Source organism: Bombus pascuorum, chromosome 4 (genome assembly GCF_905332965.1).
Source record: "Bombus pascuorum chromosome 4, iyBomPasc1.1, whole genome shotgun sequence".
In the NCBI taxonomy this organism is placed as follows: domain Eukaryota; kingdom Metazoa; phylum Arthropoda; class Insecta; order Hymenoptera; family Apidae; genus Bombus; species Bombus pascuorum.
This window is the reverse complement of record NC_083491.1, coordinates 10,907,049-10,929,777: the sequence shown is the minus strand read 5'-3', so window position 1 is coordinate 10,929,777 and position 22,729 is coordinate 10,907,049. Positions and strand designations below refer to the sequence as shown.

At 31.1% G+C, this 22,729-nt stretch overlaps 1 protein-coding gene across 1 annotated transcript in view; it reads left to right on the top strand.

The window, feature by feature from the left end:
• The window catches only part of LOC132906315 (muscarinic acetylcholine receptor M4), a 58,649-nt gene that overhangs the window by 26,592 nt on the left and 9,328 nt on the right, over positions 1-22,729 (top strand). Inside the window, exons 3-4 of the mRNA XM_060958372.1 lie at positions 21,660-21,859; positions 22,361-22,555. Of these exons, the coding sequence (XP_060814355.1) occupies positions 21,660-21,859; positions 22,361-22,555 (395 nt within the window). The remainder of the gene's footprint in view (positions 1-21,659; positions 21,860-22,360; positions 22,556-22,729) is intronic.

The window sequence follows — 22,729 nt, the reverse complement described above, 5'->3', positions numbered from 1 at the left end:
GTACAAAGGAATTAAAAAGTGATAAGCAAATACACATATACGTCAGCAATGAAATTTTTTCTATTTAGGTTTGAATTATATTCATCGTTAAATTGTATACTTTTTTATTAAATTGAGCATGAAGAGATAAACATGTCTTCTGAAAGAATAAAACAATATTGAAATACAATTTCAGTCGTATATTCATTACAAAAAGTTTTTTTATCAATATCGAAAATTAAAAAATAATGAAATTTCAAAATAAATTTATTTGTATTGCTAGATTTTTACAAACTATTTTTATAAAAATTCTATTTCAGTAAATATTCGATATCATTTTAAAAATGCGTAGTCATAAGATTTCAATATAAAGTAATATTTACATTTTATTTATATTCCACGCAATTAAAACATATTCATGTTACATAAAATATGAAACTTGTATACACCCGTTTAATATAAAATATTATTTTTATATGAATAGTATTACACAGAAGAAAAAGTCAGAATAATTCCATTGCATTGTATGGATGTATGTATACGTCGCACATGCATATGACGAAGATAAAGCGAAGAAAAATAAGCACAGCACTGGAAACTGTGGTAGGCACATTGTGATGACATGGAGGATATTGATTTTCGAATTTTCATTGCGCCGTACAGAGAATAAAGGCAAAAATGCATTTTCTATGTTGAACCGAAGCGTATTGCTTTCAAATTGCGTACTCCAGTTGAGATTCTCAGCATATGTGTTCCTATACATGTACGTATGCGCATACATTGTAAATATTTAATTTAACCACGATACAGGAAAAGCTCTATACATCAATTTTCTTACGTTGAACACGAAATATGATTTATGAAAAAGCAAAAGCTTACATATATATATACCTCTTTGCTCGACATAATACAGCAATTAAGATTGAAATAAATCTTTATTTTTAACTATGTACTCTAAATATTTTAAATATTTAGTACATTTGGCTAAGATGAATTTTTTAATATCAACAAAGGAGATTATTTACACGAATCTGCACTTGAGAGCCAAATTAATTCAAGTCCTCCTTTCTCGTTAATTAAGTTATACATATATATTATAAATGGTAATAAGTTAATAAGTAAGTAAATCATCTTGCCGTCTTAGTAGAATGTACTAACAGAATAATAGAGATTCGCGTTACCATCAAGTTGGAAGATATTTAATGAAATTAACTACTTTAAGTAGAATGCTCCCTTAGAGTCAGACATATGTACATTCTGTATCAACCATTCAGCAATTTTATTCAACTTCATTTTGTTTAATATTTTCTACTCAACCTAAAACAGCTACTTTTTCTGTGCTCACTGAAAACTGTTTATTATTATTTTATTTAAAACAAAATAAAACATACATACGTAACGTAGAAACCTCTACCTTCACTCAAATTGACTCAAGTTCTCTGTAACAAGAAACAAAATAATTTTCGATATATATTGAAATTATATATATACATATACAAATATATGCATTTCCTGTACGCTATTAACCTAATGAAGATGGATAAGATTAATTAAAATTAAAAAGATTTTTTATTTACATTACGGCATGAAGCAAAGTATGAATGACCATGTACACATACCGAAAGATTATCTTGTACGTTACATAATTAATCATAGAATGTATGTTTTTGCGTTTGCTTTAATCCATCAAAAGCAACGAGAGCCAATGAAAGAAAATGTTCGTCCATAACGAAAGTAAGTTAATTAATTAATCTAAAAGAACATGAAGATCGAAGATAAATATTGTTATTTCAACATAAAGTATAGACTACGCATACTATGAATCTTCTTTTCTGAGAAATTGACGAAATTCAATGACAGTGATGAGGTCAAGAAGCTGCTGAGCTTAGCAAGTTTCACAGTGCACACAATATGCATATACCTACGTATAATACATTCAGGTCCGAATAGAAAATCAAATGCTCGAAGAGTTTGCAAACTCTCTAGAATTTGTCACTAAGAATTTTGAAGAAAATACATTTCAGTGGATTCAAATACGTAGCAGGTTACCAGGGTTTATAGGAAACTATGAAAGGACAAAGATAATCCTCAGAATGATGTCTCGAGATAATAGAAGTGACAGAGGGAAAGTAAAGGAGAGAAATGACATAGTGCTAAACCTTAAACCGAGGGAAATAAAATTCTGCCGTGATTAGATTAAATGATATAATTGTCTGATTTGAGACTGATTACGAATTTAGGATATTTGCACATTATAGAAATATGTTCTATAAATGTTACAACATACTCAAAATCAAGTAATTTAAAAATTGCGTCAAAATAACTTCCTTAAAGTAAAAATACACGTAATTCACCGATGATAAGGGAAAATATGACAATTTTGATTTTCATCGGCGAATGACACATTTAGCGTTTAAAATTATTGCTTTCATTTGAAATGACCAGTCATATGAGATTGGGAATATCGCTTTCTACTTTTCCCTTTGATTCTCTCTTGATGTTGTGTCATCTCTTTTCGTGTGGTAGAAAATATAGAAAATACACAAATATCGTACACCAATTACGTAATTACGAAAAGACCTATTTTGGAAGAATTTATCTTCTCTATAAAATATTATAAAATCTTTATTCTATAATATTGAGTATAAAATATATAATATTTAATTCTTTCTCTATTGTCACAATTGGCCAGAAAATAAATATATTGAAACAAAAATTAATATATAAAATCATTCTTCTTTAAATATAATAACAGTGTAATAAATAATTGATCATAGATAGCGTCATTGTAATTTTATTCTCCTATCAAACCTGGATGTTTGCCAAAATATTTCTTACCGCGCGCTATTGACTTTTATAGTAAATCATTTCGGCTCACAAAGGACTGCATTTCTGACTGTCAGCAACGTCATTTGTCTCCTCAACTACAGGTTGAGTGTGACATTAGCATAATAGGTATAATAGATAGCATAGGTATAATAGGTATAATTTTAGGCAACGAATAACATCTCCTATCCTATTTATATTAGATCTTTTATACATAAAATCTTTAATTATATTATGTACAACAATAAGTATAGACAGATTCACAACATTTATGATATACGTATTCCATTAAGAGCACCAACATATTAGGAAGATCAATCATGTCGACTATTTGGAATCTATGCCTAGAGAAGACTATTCCTAGATCGTTTTCTTCTGATTTTATCCCGATCAAGTTCCAGAAATGCGTGCCTCTTCATGTCGTGTCAACGATAATAAATCAACTGGAATTTCGGTCCTATAGCTGTCAGGGGGATACAATCAAGACATGAAAGCGAATCAATCTTTTCAGGTAAAGCGCTAGATAACTGACGATATTGCCTCGAATGCTTTTTATCGACTATATCTTCACGACCTAAATCATACAATATTGTCTGTAACTACTTTAGTACGTACTTGTTTCAGCGAAATTGCATATTTATCGATTTCATAGAAAATTCAAATTAACGTATTGCGAGTCTAGTTTTTCATTTTAACGTTAAAAGCTTCTAATTTATCGTTGTTTTCCAAGAAACCATTGTAAAACACTTTATTTACTTCATGTTAATGTCTGTTTTGAACTTTTTGTTGTACAAAGTTAAACATCTGTTGTCTAATACATCAAGAGTATCATACGTTCCTGGTATTTTGTAAGTTTGCCTGCTTTTATCGCGAACCAGGAAGTTTTTGAAATAATTAAAGCACCTCGGAGATATGTGTAAAATTACTGTAAACAGATTTGTTTCAAATTGCTCAGATAGATAATGAGTGTCTAATTTTACTGGTGAACATTCTTTTGTTGCAAGGACACATTCCGTTACAAAAACTTCATTGCAAGTTTAGGTTTTAATTATCATATTGTTTGTAATATCGAGTAAATGGGAAACAATTTCCTATAATATATATCGAATGTTTAATTGAGTATGAATATTGAATCATTAAAGCATGAATTTACAATATGTGAAAGAAAATTATGAATTGGACATTCTGATGAAAGTTCATAATTTGTGTTATCATATAATAAGTTGATTCAAGGTACGTATTTATATTTTGAAAGCTCTTCAATATTTGTATGGGAGTATATATTGTTAAAATGTAAACTTTCTGTTTCTCAGAACAACATACATAAAACGAAATAGAGGGCAACAATGGTTAGATTTACAATAAAAACGTGAAACTCTCTGTGGCTCGGGATTCATTTTTTTCGTCCCTTTTTTGTTTCTTCTCTTTTTTTTTTGTTCTGCATTCTCTATCATTCGTATTGCCCACTTAGCTTCTGTTTATTTTCTGTGAGTTGGAAATCCGAGTGCATAACGGCATGTAACATTAGCTACCTTCTTTTGTAAAAAATATCCATACAGAAAACCAGATACATTTCACATTTTCCTTCCTGTTCCTCCTTGTAATCACATGTAATACAGTACTGACCGTTAGGCGATCGAGAAATAATTGTCGAGTAAATTGAAATTAAAAGTAGCAGTGTAAACTTCGAAGATGTAGGAGAAGTTGTGTGCGATACGAAATTGGAATAAAAAATTGAAACTGATGTAAGATGATTAACGATGAAATATTCATAACAATGATTACCAATACATACACTTTTCTAAGTCCATAAGTGGACGGGTGCTCAGAAATGATTAAAAATTGTCACTGATAGTAATAACACACAATAAAGCTTTAAAAATCAGTCATTAATGATTATACGCCAATAAAATTGAAATTAGTCTTTTATAATAATTCAGCTTTATGTTCATTTCGATCTGGCAGAATCTCAACATTTCTAGCTATATCCGACGGAACTGTCAAATGGCGATGACACGTTGATGTAAAATGAATAAAGACACCGCACCGTCGTCGCGTAATTACTGGAAATTGATACGCATACTCATATGTATGACGTATAGGGGAGCAATGATGTATATACATAGATCATTTCATCTAAGCGATGACAACATAATGTTCCCTATCAGTAATGTCTATACACGTCACTTAATTATGAGCCAGTCTTTGTCTTTTCATGAAACAGAGATGCAGGCAGACGAATAGTGAGAGAAAGAGAGAGAGAGAGAGAGGGGGGGGGGAGAAGGTTAGGGTGGAGAAATGGCATTAAGCGCAACTTGATTGTTATATATCAAGAGATTCCAGAAACTACTGATTAATATACGATCAGAATCAAAAATAAGCGAATAGGTAGTGGACGTAGGTATCAACAAAGTTCAATGAAACTAGTATTCACACTATATACATAAATTTGATTTATTATGTATCATTATAATACATAGATTATTTAGTAAATAATCTAAATTAATATTTGCATCTTTGTATAAATAATCCGTATTTATTGACATTTTGTTCATAATTATTTCTATTGTCCAGCCACTTATTTTTGTGCCTGACTGTATATGTTCAGCTCATAAAATGATATAAAACCAGAGTCATGAAAAATATATGTATTTCTCGTTTTTGCAACTTTCTGTGCGTAATATGTTCACTAATTAAACGAACGTGTAATCAATTTTCACGCTGAACTGTGATCCATATGTCTAGAATCAGAAATACGTTACTAAATTAAGTATTATCAACTATTAAATCATCAGGAAATTGGATTTTCTTGCTGGCATAAGGATCAGTTGATGTGACGTTAATTATATTTGTATAAAATAATTGTTTAGAATTGAGTTTACAACTAAATCAACACCGACGCTCAAAGCTTTAGGATTAAAAGAAAGAAAAAAGAGATATTTGGATTCTTTAATGGAAAAAATATGATCGAATGTGTTCAAAATTTTATATTAATTAAATTATGATCCAGAGAACGAAATAAATCAATTGATGTTTAATTCAATAGTGATTGAAGATAAATTATGAAGAAGACAATTAGTTTGAGAGTCAAGTTTTGGATTATGACTTCTGCTTTAAAGGGAGGATATAGCAATACAGCTTTTGTTCTATGATAAAACTTCAAATCCACAGATTGGTCCATAAAAAACGTTAAAAACTATTCGCTGGCTTGTTCCTGAGAGACTTCTAAATTTATGGCACATTTATTCATTATCGAATTAAGCCAACGAAGAAAAACGAAAATCATAAGGCGATAAATATTCATTTCTATTATGACGATATCTTCTACTTACGATGAATAGACGCTAATTTCTTTCAATCAAAAATTGATTAATGTGCAAGAAGAAGAATTAGTAATATATATAATTCGAAATACTTTATTATTTCTTCTTCATACTATATATTATAATATTTATGCATTATATTGTAAAAATTTTCATAATTAAATTAATGAAAGCTTCAATGTAAAATGATATCTATATAATCTACAGTTTTATAATTTAAGATAAACAGTAATTAAATAAGATTTCCTTTCTGCAGATAATAAGATAAAATTTTTAAAGAAATTATATATTACAAGATGCTATCGCGAACGAATGCCAGGAAAATTGTGTTTATATAAATTTATTATGAAATAAACGACAAAAATTCTTCATTGCATTTATTCGCTCAGAATTTAGGAATTTTAGTCATGGTGAGTGTTATACGCTCTAGGATCGACTAGATAAATAAAGGACACTATTACCAGAGTAATAGACTAGTGATAAGAACTTTAATACCCTAGTATTAAGAGTCGTGAAAGCTTGTAAAGGGTGGATAACAGGCAAAACAGGAGATTGAAGTACATGCAAAGTACGTAGACAATAAGAAATGTTATGTTTTTAAATGTACCAAGGATATTTACGTTCAGCCTTGGGCCAATTTTTAACTCGTAAGGATAATTTAAAGTCACGCACATAGTTATCTCATTAGTCAGTGTGCTGATCAATTGAAACGGAATTAACTTCAACTTACACATACAAACAAGATTTATATATTTTAACTCATAATCCTCACGACAGAAGGAAAGGATTAGTAAAGAAAAGAGCTCACAAAAGTTGTGGAACTCACAAAAGTAACTAATTCTTTACTCCTAATATTATAGTGGAAATTTATTTGCAAATAAGAAATATTGTAGCGTATCACAATACATACGTACAAAATTTTTAACTATCGTTACTCTGGAAATGCTAAAATCATTTTGTTTTTCCTTGTCAATTAGTCTAGTCTCACAATTTATATATGGTTAATTGTTCTTTATTTTCATGTATTAAATATGATTTAAGTCCTGGCAATATCATAGAACTACTTTGATGTAACTGTCTTGATATGTAACCTTAATGATCAATCGAGTGACAACAGCACAAGAAATATAATTTATCTCCACAACGAACCGCCAAATTCTAATCCGTGTAAGATATATAGTTTCATTTCCCAATAAATACAAACTCGAACTCCATAAAATTTATGATATATTGAAATTTATTAGGGAATAAAAAGTAATCCATAAAATAATATAATGAACAATTATCTATTTACTTATCGTTAACAACTTACGAAAAATCTTCCAACTTCTCAATAAAAAAAAATCTAATAAAACACACATTCTTCTTCACACACATTCAATAATCTTCAAAAAAAAAGAAGTGGTAAAAATTTTAATTCTCTCGATCGTAGAAATCCATTTTACAATATAACATATACATTTATATATATAATATACATATAATATATATGTACATATATACATATAATATATGTATAATATACATAGATATATACATATTCTACATTCAATCCATCGAATTGAATTACGCCACAGTTCATACTTCTTGTAAAAGGAAAGGAGAGTTTTATACATGATGGAGTCAGAAATTAATCGTACGCTAGAGAAGATAGAACAGATACCTCTATCTTGAAACATCATTCAACAGTGATCATGCGACACGGATAACTCGACATAGGTTGGCTACTGATGATAACATTGGCGGGTATTTCCTCCCGACTTTCCGCCGAGGGTCTCGTCTCGGTTGTTGGATGATTTCAGTGTCACGCCGTGGGCGATCGTATGCCAGCATAGTTATTAAACGCGTTCGTTCAATTCCCCCGAGCGATCAAGCTTCCCCTCCGTGGAGTTTGCTACATCACTTCCATCAGCATGCCATCGTAACACTGATATTTATGGAACACGCCTGCCCTCCGTCCAAGTGTAAATCCGATTTGATCTCTACCTATATTAAGCTTCCAACAAGCCCTTGAATCGGTATAGAAGAAACTCGGCCTACAATATGGATCGTCAACACCTCTGTTTTTGACAACACGTCTTCTAGAAATTCTCCATGGTACTATGGTTTTGCATTAGTCACGGTGTATCGACGTTTTGATCGATTCTTTCGTGAATTCAGAATGGCTAAAGCAGATGATGGAAGCTTACTTTGAATGAAATTTACAGCTTCTACGTTGGTGAACAAATCACTGATAGCGATCGTGTAATGAACAAAACTAATTGGCGATTTTTTATATTTAATACGATGGAATTCTCTTGTACATTACCGAAGTAATAGTTTGGATACTTTAAAATTGACGAACGAATTTAAAATTACCAAATTTGAACGAAGTGTATTTATTAAAATTATTGGATGTGGATACGAAAGAATTGATTGTTACTAGATGTACGGTTAAAATAATGAAAATATACAAAAGCAAGCTACTGCGATGTTTCGTATAATTTATACGAATTTGAAGAGTCAAGGTTTTAATTAAATTTATTTCCAGCTTGTGTTTTTCATTACAACGGGATAAAACATGAGAAGTAGATACAATAATTAAAAACATGAGAAATGTAAATTTATATTATAAATTACTGTTACATATCAAGATTTGTAGCCGGGATCGCGGTGATATCTTAAAATTTGTAATATAACGAAACTGTTTGTTGCTTAGTGGTAACAGTAGAAAGTTTCTTACTAAACCCAAAGGAACCTGGAAAGAAGTTGCCGAATTCTTGACAAGTGATGAACGCAGCCTTAGCACCAATCCTTCTAACCGCAGCTACGTCCAATCTCGGCAAAATTTCTGCTAACTTCGACTTTCATCTCTAGACTTCTGCACGCCGAATTTCATTTGCACAGAGAATGGAACTAAAATCAACACAAAACAAGGGCAAAGTCGAAAGGAAATTAAACGGAAGATGTAGCTTCGTAAATTGCTAAAAACTTGACTCACTATTCATTCTTAATATACACATTTCTTGCTAATGGATATTAAAGTTAAAGTATTCTATAAACACTTGAAGAGGATTATTTTCGCTATTTAATTATTTTTGAGATAAAGCGGCGAAAAGTAATATAGAAAAGATCGTAATTGTTCAAATATTATTAAATTTTTTTCTATTATTCCAAAATAATTGTACATACATATAACAATATGTGTATTTCTGAAGATATTTTCATGTTATGTCTATTTGTATTTTATTTCAATGTGTATTTTATTTTATTTCAAATATTTTCAATATTCTGTATAATTGTTTTTTCTGTGTAACATTAAACATTAATGGAAAGTGAAATTTTTCTACGTTTTACTTCAATTTTAGCAATATTTCTGCGAATTACATGATGTTGAAATAAGAAATTACCAATTCAAGGCACGAATACACATGGTATATATGTATATGTAGAACATATTCCCCTACATATTGTAGTTTCTACTCATCCTCACTCGCTCTCATTTTCTTTTATTTTTGCCGTTGGCAAGCTACGACCAAGCCGGTAAAATTCAACTGATGATGAAAATGCTAGAGTTTTCAAATACAAACAGCAGCAGTCTCTAAGAGTATATTTTGTCAGTAAATAATTCAATATAAATCCCCGAGCTAAGAATCTCCGGAAATGTGTACATACTCGTTAAATGATCAGATTTCTAAATCAAACTCAAAGACTGGAGAAGAGATCTGAATCCTTTGATTATGACATTTTAATCCTTTTAAGTTAGAGTATAGATCTTTTAAAGGTAAAACATCTAATACTTCTCGTCCTGAGGATTTTTATGATGTAATCAACCAGTAAATCTAGCTCAATTCCATGGTGTATTGATACTTTTTAAAATGTAGGATTTCATTTCGAAGAGATGAAGGTAAATAAAAATAAATTGGTTTATATCGTAGTTTCCTTACTTTATTTTTTATTTATAAAAACAATACGAAGAATGATTTTCCACATTATCAGTATCATTGTAATAGCGTTAATAAAGAAGATCGTAGGATTGAAATAACATAGTTATGATTATAAAATATAAAAAAAATTGAGCTTCGATTAAACTTATCCATAAATGAAATGTTTCGTGTACTGGTTTTATCCACCAGGGGCTGCACGAGATATTTCCTTATTCGAAATTGTTTATTTAACGCTTTGGAGTGTCCTAATATCAATTCTCAGTACTATATGTAGTCCTTGTTTAATGAAGTGTACTAAAATCGATTACGGGGTAATATACATACGTATACAGAGGCCTAATACTATTTTAGATCATAATAGATATCCATGTAGACGTTAATGTAGAGAGATGTAGATAGTTACAAAGGTACATTATATTGATCAAAATTTACATAGCTATAGGTTTATGCATACAATTAGGAAGTTATGCATGCAATATTTTATGCAACCTATTGACATTATATTTCATTTTATTTTAATATTCGTTTAAATAAAAATGAAAGTATTGTTTAAATAGAAAAATCGTCGTCTGATTCATAGAACAGATATTTTACCTCGGAGGAAATTTTTGCTATTAAGGAGAGAAATCAGGCGAAAAACGATCACCCTGTTTAAGATCGTGCCGCTTTCCTGTACAAATGCCTACCACTTAACAAAACGTTCTGTAATAAATAAGAAGAACGAGCAATGTAAAGAAACAAAATATCCTTGTTACTGTTGCAATCTAGTACCACTATGTTCTAAAATACTTGATGGTAAAGCAGAATGAAATGAAAAATGTATTATATTTATCTTATTAATCATACACAGTCGCGTAGATTCGACATCAAAGAAACTTTAAATGAAATGTTAAAAATATTTCCTCTCATAAGAGAATAATTCGATATTCTATAACAAAATCTAATTTCCTGTAGCGTACTCCTCCCTTCATATTATCAGTACAATAATTATAATACATCCATAACATCAGTATAATTGATGTAAAGATAAAAACCAATTAAAAAATATATTTTCATAGAAAGATAAATTATTTATAAAGTGAATGGAAGATATCGAGTGTGAATTTCCTGAAAAGGACGAAAAAATGAAACCAAAGAGGAGACACACATACCAATATTGCATTCGATAATATAATATCGTCGATAGTAAAATTCCTTAACGCAAATATCTATCCATTGACTAAAATGAGAAAACGTGATTTGATTCATGCACGACATAAGTTCCTACGCCTACCGATCCGAACTTCCCGGAAAGACTTTTTTGCGATAACGGCCTATTTCTCTGAAGAGGTGTATCGCGGAATTTAAGGAAATGATGTCACGGGAAGCTGTGTACCACCGAAGAAGAAACAGCGGAGCTGATATCACCCCTGCAGCTATGGGTTATGTATTTCGTGCATGGCGAGACAGGGAAGAAGCACCTTTTCAAAGACTGCATTCAGTTGCGAAAGAAGAAAATAAAAATAAGGTTTCCCTTGAGGGGGTCGCGAGGAAGTATCGTGAAATGGGGATGGTGTGATGCAACAATTCGTCATGGTTTTCCCAAGTCCTTTGGTAAATCACTCCCATCTCGCTGAACTAGTACACTGTTCTGTCACACTATCCAGATATATTGAATCATAATATTATGTGTTACAATATAATGGAGCTGATTATTCAATAGATAAGTAAATTCTTACTTGTTAATAAATGTACATATACGAAAAATTTTTAAGTCTTTTTAAGTTAAAAAATAATAAATAATTCACATTTTAATGGAACATAAATGTGATACTTTTTGCAGATTTGAATTTAAGATTTAACGAATTGTATCTTTGCCTAAATAGAAAAAATATAGTTAAGAGAGGATCAATTTCTATCGAGCGTTATCTTATATCTTGTCCGAGATATTACTAGATTTTTTATGGCTTAACAGCACGATGCACACCTCGATTTTCCGACAACAATCGATTTTCCATAACCACTTGAGGAGACCGTAAATTGAACCTTCGACATTGAGAACGTCTCGAATCCTATAAATCTCATAAATTTTTAGCTTACATCATTTCATTCCTGTAGATGTGAAAATGCAAGTGACCTCGATCTTTTATTGAAAAAGAAGTTTTTTGAGAATTCTTTATATTTTAGTCTTTTATTGGCTAAGTAAAAGGTTAAAAAATCCTAACAATTGTTAGTTATATTGTAACAATATAAAATCAATTTTATATTGAACTGCGTCTATAAAAGTAAAAATTTTAAAAACGTTGAACGTATGTAATGTTTCTGATTAACAATTCGGAACATTTGAGCTACGATTATCATACTGTTTGTAGCCTTTGTTTCCTCCTAATGTACGGAGGATATAAAAATTTTAAAACATTTTTTATAACAATGGCGAGCCATCTGCTAATATTCTGGGATTCGTTCGTATTCATCAACCCCTACAGTTTAAGCTCGGTTTCATGCAAATAATACTCGTGTAGGCCGTCATCTCTTCTAGTCCTAGTTTGTTCTAGTTTTTCAGTACCACTGGTGAGTAGTAACAATTAATGTTGAAGATACTGAAGAATATAGATATCGCAAAATTATTTTCGAATCACCTTTAAAGAGTTATGTAGAAATGAAGAAGTAATCTAATTAAAACGATGGAAAATATCTTAGTATCGTAATAGTGATTATAATTGTTAGAGGGTTAATTTCTTTAACATGACACGAGTATATTAATAACAAGATGTATTAAATCATAAAAATTTAATCTCAATTAATTTCTGACTTTTTCACATATATCCCATTGTTTCTTCTACCATTAGTTTTTCGGGTTATTACTTCCTCCTCTTAAATTAAATGCGTTTAATACGAAATTACTCATCGTAATTCGATTTTCAATTAATTAAGCGTCGATCACCACGATTCATTTTACGATTAACATCGAGTAATGTAAGAATCATTCTCGAATCAAATCAAAACAATGAACGAAGAGTTTAATTAGTCACCAACTATTTCAGAATTAAAATCACGAGTAATCACGGTATTATCAATTTCTAATCAGTTTCTTTTCGAGATGCTTTATATACTATGTATAGATGTTAACTCAGTGGTATGCACAAGAGATCCTCTTACGCGGCTTTATTCTCTTTCATGGTTTGTTGGTCGAGACAGAAGAATAGACCACATTGACTAATATCCATATGTTTCTCGTATGTACACATAATGTATCATGATCCATATAATTCCCATATTATGATAATAAGAAACAAATTAAGAATATATGTTCAATTTTTAAAGTTTATTTAATTGAACAATGTATGATCGTGACTGGAGGAATATCAAAACCTGTCAAACCATGCGAAAGTGTTTCACGTATTCTCAGAGCGGAACCAACAAATTCCAATAATGTCAGTCCATTCCTGAAATAACTTATTTTAGAACAAGTTATACCTTATTAAAAAAACTGAAGAGAAAATGTCTAAATTTTTAGCGAATAGAAAATTACGATAGAGGATCGTAACATAAAGAACAGCGGTCAAACCATGCGAAAGTGTTCCACGAGCTCTCAGGGCGGAATCAACAAATTCTGACAATGCCGCTTCATTTTGATCGCTGTAAGGCGTGTCATCCATTGCGACTCGATACAATGCCGATGGCAACCGTTGTTTTGGTTCATTGCAGGACGAATCGAAACTGCGAGTAGCATTCACATAATGTTGGAACGATGCCTGTCTGCTTCGGTACTTGTTGCAGTTCCTCTCAACGTTTGAAATTCCTCTGGCTGCCCTCCCTTTCCCGCAATTTTTTTTTCCTCCTCGTTCGTTTCAACTCTTTCCCGCTCACCCCATCTTCATATTGGTTCGCCTTGCTCGCTCATCCTTTCCTCTCTGTCTATCCGTATGATCATGCCATTCCACGGCGATGATCCTCTGCTTAACAGGGCTTACGTAGCAGCTACCCTTCACCGTCCTCTTGGCACACATATATACAAGGGTAGATCTAACATACGGGCAAAGTAGCGTCGATTACTGTCCATGTATTTGGGCCGCCTGTTTACATAAATAAAACTTTCGATGAACTTCATTCACCTTCAGACATTTCTCTTTTCTTTTTTTCCTTTTTTTCTTTTTAATTCAATTAAATGGAAATGTATGCGAATTATATTTTGCAGAGTTCTCGAAGAGGAAAAGGTCAAGGAACAGGTATGAAGAAGCGAGGTACTTGAAGTGAATGAAATTTAACTAGAACTCTCTTTTAAATATGGTGGATCGCGTTATAAGTTCTTGAAATTTCGATAGGTTGTGCATTCATTCCACACGAGATGCTTCGCTTTAAAGGGATGAAAAGCTGCTTTCTATAAGTGAATCGAATGGCAGATAACTGAGATGAAAGTTATCTGGTTTGTAGAATAAGGTTTTATGATATGAAAGTGAAAATTTGATGCTTGTTTATGTCGTGAAAGGAAATGAGTTTGATAATAGAATTATTGTTTAAGAATAACTAGAGCTTTCTAAATGTTCGTTTTAGAGAGTATAAAATAAACAAAAAATGAATATACAATGAGAAATGGGGAAATGTTCCTCGAAACAAATGTATGCAACGAAGTTCAAGAATAAACAAAAGATGTTATAAAGTATATAAAGATGTTAAAATTTAATAGCGTATCTATATACATAGGTATATTGTAAATTTAAGTTACTATAAGAAGTATCATTCTTACAAAAGTTGAAAAATCTCGATATAAGTATTTATTTTAACATTTAATTGAATACTTTAATTATTACTGAAAAGTTTAGTTAAATGGAATAATGGAAAATGATTATTTCTAAAAAGTTATAATTGTGTTAATTTCGTAAACTCATTCTCATGTCCAAAAGCAACTACTATGTAGATTATTTCACCGTCCGTGAATATCATTAAACTAAACCTTTGCAAATTAAATAATATCTAACAGAATACGTGGAATTCATGAACGAATGAAATGATTCAGGTTAAAGCACTTTTGACAAAAACGAATCAAGTTAATTAAAATATTTTAACGAAAGGCATCAGCGTACTTATAACCGAGAACATTCGGTGTGCACACGCTTCTTTAATCAAAAAAAGATTTTTCATATGCTCAAAGTCATTTCTCACATCCTACTCTCTATTTAGCTTCTCTCAAGCTTCCTCTCGTTGAATTCTCCTTTCATCCGAAGGTATTCAAGAGGAACTGAATATCCGCCACCTGAGTATCGTTCATTCGGTAAAGAGACTCTTGCGTAAATCCCTCAACGCAGAAATGTATACTCTGTCATTCAGTTGAACTATTGAACTGCCCTCGAAGAAAATACCTATAGTCAGTTTAAAAAGTATTTACACAAGGAATAATTTCAGAAGAAACTTCATACAACTTATAATTCCTACATATTACTATGAATGTTTAAGATAATGAAAATATATGAAAAACTCAAATATTTTGCACACTTTACGGAAACATTTCAGAGAATTCCATAATTGATAGAAATAATCACGAAGAAGTGCTTTTTGACAAGTCTTACCTTTAAATGTGCGATGTAGCCAAAAGACAGTTGACTCTGTCTCTGAAAGTACTTAAGACTGCAGTACGTATACTCGTCGTACGAAGTAAGTTGACATTGCGTGAAAACACGCGTTTTCTTGCGCAAGAGTAATGCAATTTAAAAGAGTGGTAGAAAATGATAAATGGGATCGTTAATGGATCAAAATATAAAATGCAACAAATACTTAACTGATCTAAATCGCAAAATACTGGAATAAATAATTTCAGAAACGGAAACATTCGCCATTCGTCATTCTTACTCACCAAAAAGAAATTCAATATTGACAAGTATAAAGTGCAAAATTATTGAAAAATTCAGTGCCAATACAAATTTCACTTACGAAGTCACTTACGAAAAAATAGCTATTATGACAAAATAACACGTAGAAGAAGTTTCATAAATTATAGAAATGAGAAGGAAAGGGAAGAATTTGCAATAAAATAGAAAAGAATGTACATGAAGTAGTAGAATAGTGTCATTTTTACGAGAGTAAATTTATCATCTTTAGCTCAAATGGACACCGTACAGGGGAAGAAGAAGAACACAGAAGAAGCAAGAGTACAAGATTTTTAATGTATGGTGTACGATAAAGTATAATGGTGCTTTTATACCTGTTCTGCTATTGTGTGAATGTTGCTGGGCACTAGATGTTATGTACGAGATAATGGACCACCATATACGTATCTGTAAATATTTTAACATTCGTTTTCTCGTTAGTCCTGAAAAAATGGGAATTTTATAATACACCGAGTATACTATACCCCGAGTCACTTACTATGTTCTTAATATAAATGGGGATATTGTATAATACAGTCACCCTAAATCAAATTTGCTAAACAGGTGTGGTATTATTTACAATAGAATCAGAAATAGTAAGACATAATATATCATTCAAAAAAATTTTTTTAAATGATGGACGATAGAATTTATAAGAAGAATATAATTATTATCACGAATAATAATGGCTTTTTACTATTCTAATATCCCACATGAAGTTTTTTTAAAATCTCTTACCCACAACGGAGCTCTCGGAAACCTATTTATCTTTACCTACCTTTATAGAGGTACATTTGCATTTTCGTTACAGACGCTTTCGGAAACCAAGACTACTGCAGACTTTAACTAAGTGTACTTGAAAATTTTTTCTCAGACCTACAATCTAGGTCACCTGTGCAATTTCACGACATCTTAATTACGAATTGCCTGTAATTAATAAAGAATGAGAAAACAATTGTCTAATGCGACAAGAGTTTAATGGATAGTTTTCTCTTAAGCAATTAATTTGATGATTGTTTACCAGTAATGAACTAGCTAACTACTAAGTAATGAGCATTGTATCGCTTAAGGTATCTTTACGAAACACAGGACGCTCTTGAATAAAATTTCAAGTCTTCGTCAGGAAGATAATAATTTTTTGTTTTGTTGAAATTTTTCTATTGCGATTATTGGATAATTGTTCGAATAGCTAGCGTTGTGAATAATTAGCGAATAGAAGCGTTGCGAAGAATATCGAAATAAAGAGAATTGAAAAGTTGCGAGTGCTCCCTGACAAGGGTGTCTCCGGCTGTTCGACTCACGGTTGAATGACCTTGATGAGCGGGCATTACAACTCATTAGACAAAACGGATACTTTACCCTTGTTTCGATGCACGAGTTGCGGCAACCCATCGAGCACCCTTTCCTCTTCTAAAGTATCCTGCAAGCGCCCTCTTACCCCGAGCCACCCTCCTCGACATTCGGCTCTTACCAATACTCCCGTGCTCCCTCTTCGAACTCGTTTAAATACTCTCTCTTGTGTCTTTATAGTTACAATATCTTTAACCTTCGTCATTTTAAATCGTGAACTAATTTTCCTGAATAACTTTCGTTGTATCATTAAAAAAAAAAGAAACATATATTCACTAGAAAGCTTGTATTTTAAGTTAACGACAAATAGGAAGTATTAGATTGATGAATAAATTTCTGTTATCAGATTATGCTTATATGTATACCTACAATTTTATTCTGGAATTTTGCCAAATTGTTGTTGTATTTTAACTATCGAAATATAAAACATATAAAAAGGTAGTGTAATATTACTGGATAAATTGGATAACTTATATTTTGGGGGAATATTAATCACGGCAAAATTTTTTAACAGAAAAAGCGTTCGATATCCTGAATCAGACTGTTGTGTTACTCTTTTCTATTAATATACTTTCCCATTTGATCTCTTATCTATAAATATTCTTCCCTCGCGTAGTTTGATATTTTTGAATATCTAGTATTAAAATATTAATATTAGTTTTTAATCTTACGAGTTATGTTTATAATATGAATTTTGAGACATGTTTGTAGTGAAATAACAATTAATGTGGCATGGGTATTGGGTATTGATCTAATATGTTTAGGCCCTGATACATGTACTGTACTGATACGAAGATTTGTTCTTTGTCGGTATGATGTTCGCTCAAAGTTATAGTTAATTACAGGTAGTTGGCTCCTCTTTACGAATCATTTCACTTGCCAGAGCTGTAAAAAAGAAATGCCGCTATAACGAGGACAAGTATTTACGAATCATTTCACGGTGGTGCAACTTGAAGAGAAAGCCTGCTATAACGAGGACAAGTATTTACCCTCGAGAACATTGAAACAATGGATCTCATCTCTCTCATCTTTTATTCGCGTGGCTTCATTGTCTGCGTTCGCAGAAACTTGTTCTAATAATCTTAGAACGATCTTATTGATTTGCAAATCTGATTCGAAATCGAAGACGTTCGAGTTAATTGTATTCGTGTAAACCCTTCGATTAACTTCTGGCTGGAAGGAAGCGTAAAATTTGAAGCCTTGCTTCTATCAATATCTTTACAATTCCAAAAATTTAATTAATCATTAAATTAGTTATTATATTGAATGTAACGAAGTAGAAGGTCGATAAGATCTGGTATGAATTGGGATTGTTGACTCGCAAAATACGATAAGCCATTTTTTAGGCAAAATAAACTATTTAATTTGAAACTGAAATTTGAAAAAAAAAACTATCTTAATCATTTAGGGGAAGAACGATAATTAAGGACTATTATCAGGATCGTTTCTGGCGAAAGTTAGAGCAGTAAAAAGAATTCTTTGAAACGTGTTTGCTTAAGTATATTACTCCTAATCTATGGTTTTCTTATTTCAAAAATATTATATACACTAGACCGTTTCACTGAATATGCATTTTTAAAAGGAATTTCCATGTAAAATTATATCTTATCTGTTTAAAAAGAATTCTAATTATAATAGAACAAAAGTTTAATATTCATAAAATTGATGTAGAATTTATTAAACTTCAATAGATGTAGGAATAAGAAAATCTCACATAAAATTTCTTCATACCTGTTTTTTAAGCAACGCATCCCTTTCAGTTTTACAAAAAATTACCCGCTTCTATGAAGTGCGAGTTTATGGCTCATATACCTCATTACCATTTTCATGAAATTTAAATACCGCATTATACTCATATTTACAATCACATGAAGTTAAAGTATTTTGGTATTTTAGTATTTCTTTCTTCGTATACATTGCTGCACTTCTTCTTAAAGAAGGTAATTAAAATAAAAAGTTGTATATGATAGAAGGTTTTTTTTTATCGAAAAGTGTGCAGTATATCCCAGGAACTACAGGATGCAAAACAATAATAAGAAATATAAAAATAGCAATTACCTGGATATTTACAAACTTATAAAACATCGTTCTTTTTAAATTACAACATCGATGCTAGTAACAAGTAGTAGAAATAGAAATAATTATGGTATTACAAATATACTACCAGCTATAAGAATAAACAAAGTAGGAATTTTCCAGTCTCCCAGTAAATGTAAAATAACTGATATTTACTGCAGGCAGTGTGTATATAAGCCATTTACAGTGAATTCTAAATTACAAGTATATCACTTAGCCCACATTTTAATTTTAGTTTTGGATGGTTTTAATATTATTAAAAAAAACCTATACAAAACTGTATGAAAAGGCAGTGAATATTTTGTAAGCTAAACTCATGAATGAAAGACGTTAATCAGATCTTTCATAAACGTGAAGCTAGAAAATGTAAGAGGCAGAGGTATGTTTAACCCGGAACAGTTACGATAGACTGGCTAAATTATTTAAAAACGAATCACCCTCTTTAAGGTGCAGCCCATCGTTTCTTGCCTAGCGGCGACAGGGACCTGCGAGAGAGGAATGGATGTGGTTCCATTCATGCTTATTTCAAGCTCATTGTGTGCCCGGTGTATTCAGCCTTTGACTTGCTTCTCGTGTTGCCACTGCAGCAATGTTTCATAGAGAGCAAGAGGCATGTGCATGTCACTAGCTAAAATCAGGAAATATCGCTGTCACATTTTCTTCGATGCTAACGAACATTACTAAAGAAGTAACGCCCTTACGATTCGATGATACCTCCTAATGCCTTTTGTAGCAAATCGTGACACTACGATTTTGCCAATACATTACTGAATCACAAAATTATATCTAGAACAGATATTGTTAATATTCTGTTTGAAAATGAACACAGAATAATAGTTTTGGAATAATAATTTTCTTCAAGATAAGGAAGTAAACTTTGAGATGATCGATATTGTATATGTTATTAACGACTGCTGTTAACGCTAGAATTTACCAGATCGATCAAAATTGATCAAATAATCTTAGCAATTTCTCGTAGAAATTTCATAAACTCGCGACTATACATTTTTAAGTTTGAATGATCTTTTTGTCAAATATGGGGATGAAAGTTTGTCCTGTCTCTTGCGCCGTGTATTTCTTTCCTATACTTTTCAGTTTGATTTCTTTGATACAAGTTCCATACTGCTGTCGATAGTTCTAATATTAATTACATTTTTTGACGTTTTTACTGTGTGATTGATAAATCAGGTGAAGGGACTGAGTCTGTTTTATATCTACGCTTGCAATGGAAATTCAAATAACATATTTTAAAGGTTTATGTCAGTTGTGTATATGCTGAAAATTTCATCGAAATCGATTGATGCAGAAGCGACAGGCGTCGAAGGATGAAGGTCGTAAAATGGTCTTTACATCTATTCACAGTTTTCACGATTTTCACCGTTTATCACCGTTTGTCGCTCATAGCAGTATGTATATATGTAATTGGCGTAAATTCTCAAAATGTGTTGTTTAAATTGTCATTATAGACCTAGATAAAAAAAGATTGTAGAAAACTTTTACTTTTATTTCTTTCTTCGCGATTTTGATCAATTGCAACTTTCCCCAAATTTTTTTTTATATGTCATCTAACAAACTAATTCTTCTAATTTCTCAAAAAAAACAATAAAAAAATTATAAAGAAAATGAAGACGTTTGGTTCAGCTTCAAAAAGGTTATTCTATTTTAAAGAGTGTCCGAATATTAATAGGAATAATTGTGCATCAGAAGCGAAAATTTGAAAAGTTTCAGTACAGTATAAACGATGAAATCTTAGTATATAGCGCATTTTATATAATAATTGTCTTTGTATGATATCATCATCGTTATATTCTGATTAACAAAGCTATATAGATAAGTAAAGTATATACTACCTATGTAAAGAATTAAGGAAACGAAGTCAGCTTATCTTCAAACGAAGCGATATGAAGTCAAACTAATTCAGAGTATAAAGTTTCATATAACGTCTCCAGAAGACTCCAAGAATCAACAAGAGGAAATTGAAGCAATTAAATAACTTCCGCTAATGCGCATGTTCCAACATATACAGTCTATCATACTAAAATTTTCAGCAAGTTCTAAAATAACTATGCGCATCCAATGTCTAAATAATTTCTGTCTCAACTTACTCTGATCTACCCCAAAATTAAATTCTTCGAACTAAAATACTACTTTGTTGTGCAACAGTGAATAAGTTTAAAATCAAATAACAATAAATGTAGTTTTTGAAATAGAAAATAGCAATTAGTATAACTTTGTGTTTTAAAAATAAAAATTTCTGATGAAAATATTCTTAACGTGTTTTTCTTCAGTGTTTTGTCTAAGTACAAATACTCTAATATTTGTAATACAATTTTTAGGAAACGGGAGAGGCAACGGGAACGTCTTTGTCGCATGTACAATCAGATTTTGACGGAATGCTCGCAGCTAAATGGAAGCTGGCCTGACCCGGATGATCCGCGCTGGAACAGCGGGGAATATGTAGAACTTCTGTCAGACTGGTTTCCGTCAAATATTACCAACGGAACGATAACAGGAAATGCAACAACCTTATCAACTGGTAACACACAATTAAATTTTTCTCGATGCCATTACTCATACTTAGTGAGTTATATTTACTCGAAATTGTTTTTTATCATTAAGACGTCATCTTGAATAATTTTAAGAAACAATTTTAATGATATATATTTAATTATTTAATTAATATATTATAATATATTAGAGTGTATTATATATCTACTATTCGTTATAGCATATTACACACTAACTGATATTAGCATATTATTAAATAGGTTAGTTATAAGACGTGAAATTTTTTAACTCGAAAACAATAATATTCTCTACTATGTTTGGTGTTTACATTTTATATATATACATGTTATTTTAAAATCAATTTTGGTAAAAAATTAATTAATGATGATTCCAACTTAATGAATAAAATAGTGACAAGATTAAAATATAACAACATGCAGGAATCCAATATTAATACTTTCTTTTATTTATAATTGAACAGAAATGAGAAGCGCTTTTTTACTGAAAAGACATTCTATATATTAAACAGCGGAACCTTTTACGCCTGTTCTACCGCCCTTCGAACTCTGGCAGACGATACTGATTGCTTTCTCCCTCGCATTATGCATACTGTTAACTGTCGGCGGTAACATTCTCGTCCTTCTGGCATTTATCGTAGATAGGACCATCAGACAACCGAGCAACTACTTCATTGCCTCATTAGCAGCCACTGATATGCTTATTGGTAAGTTTTCCTGCATTTTATATTTTTTTGTCCTACAACTATAGGTAAATTATCCTTATTTTTGTAAATGATATTGCTTTGAAAAGGTAACAAAATATAATTACACTTTATTTATTAGAAGCGTTGGTCACATTGATACAAATATTCTGGACTTATATATGTAGAGTAAACGAA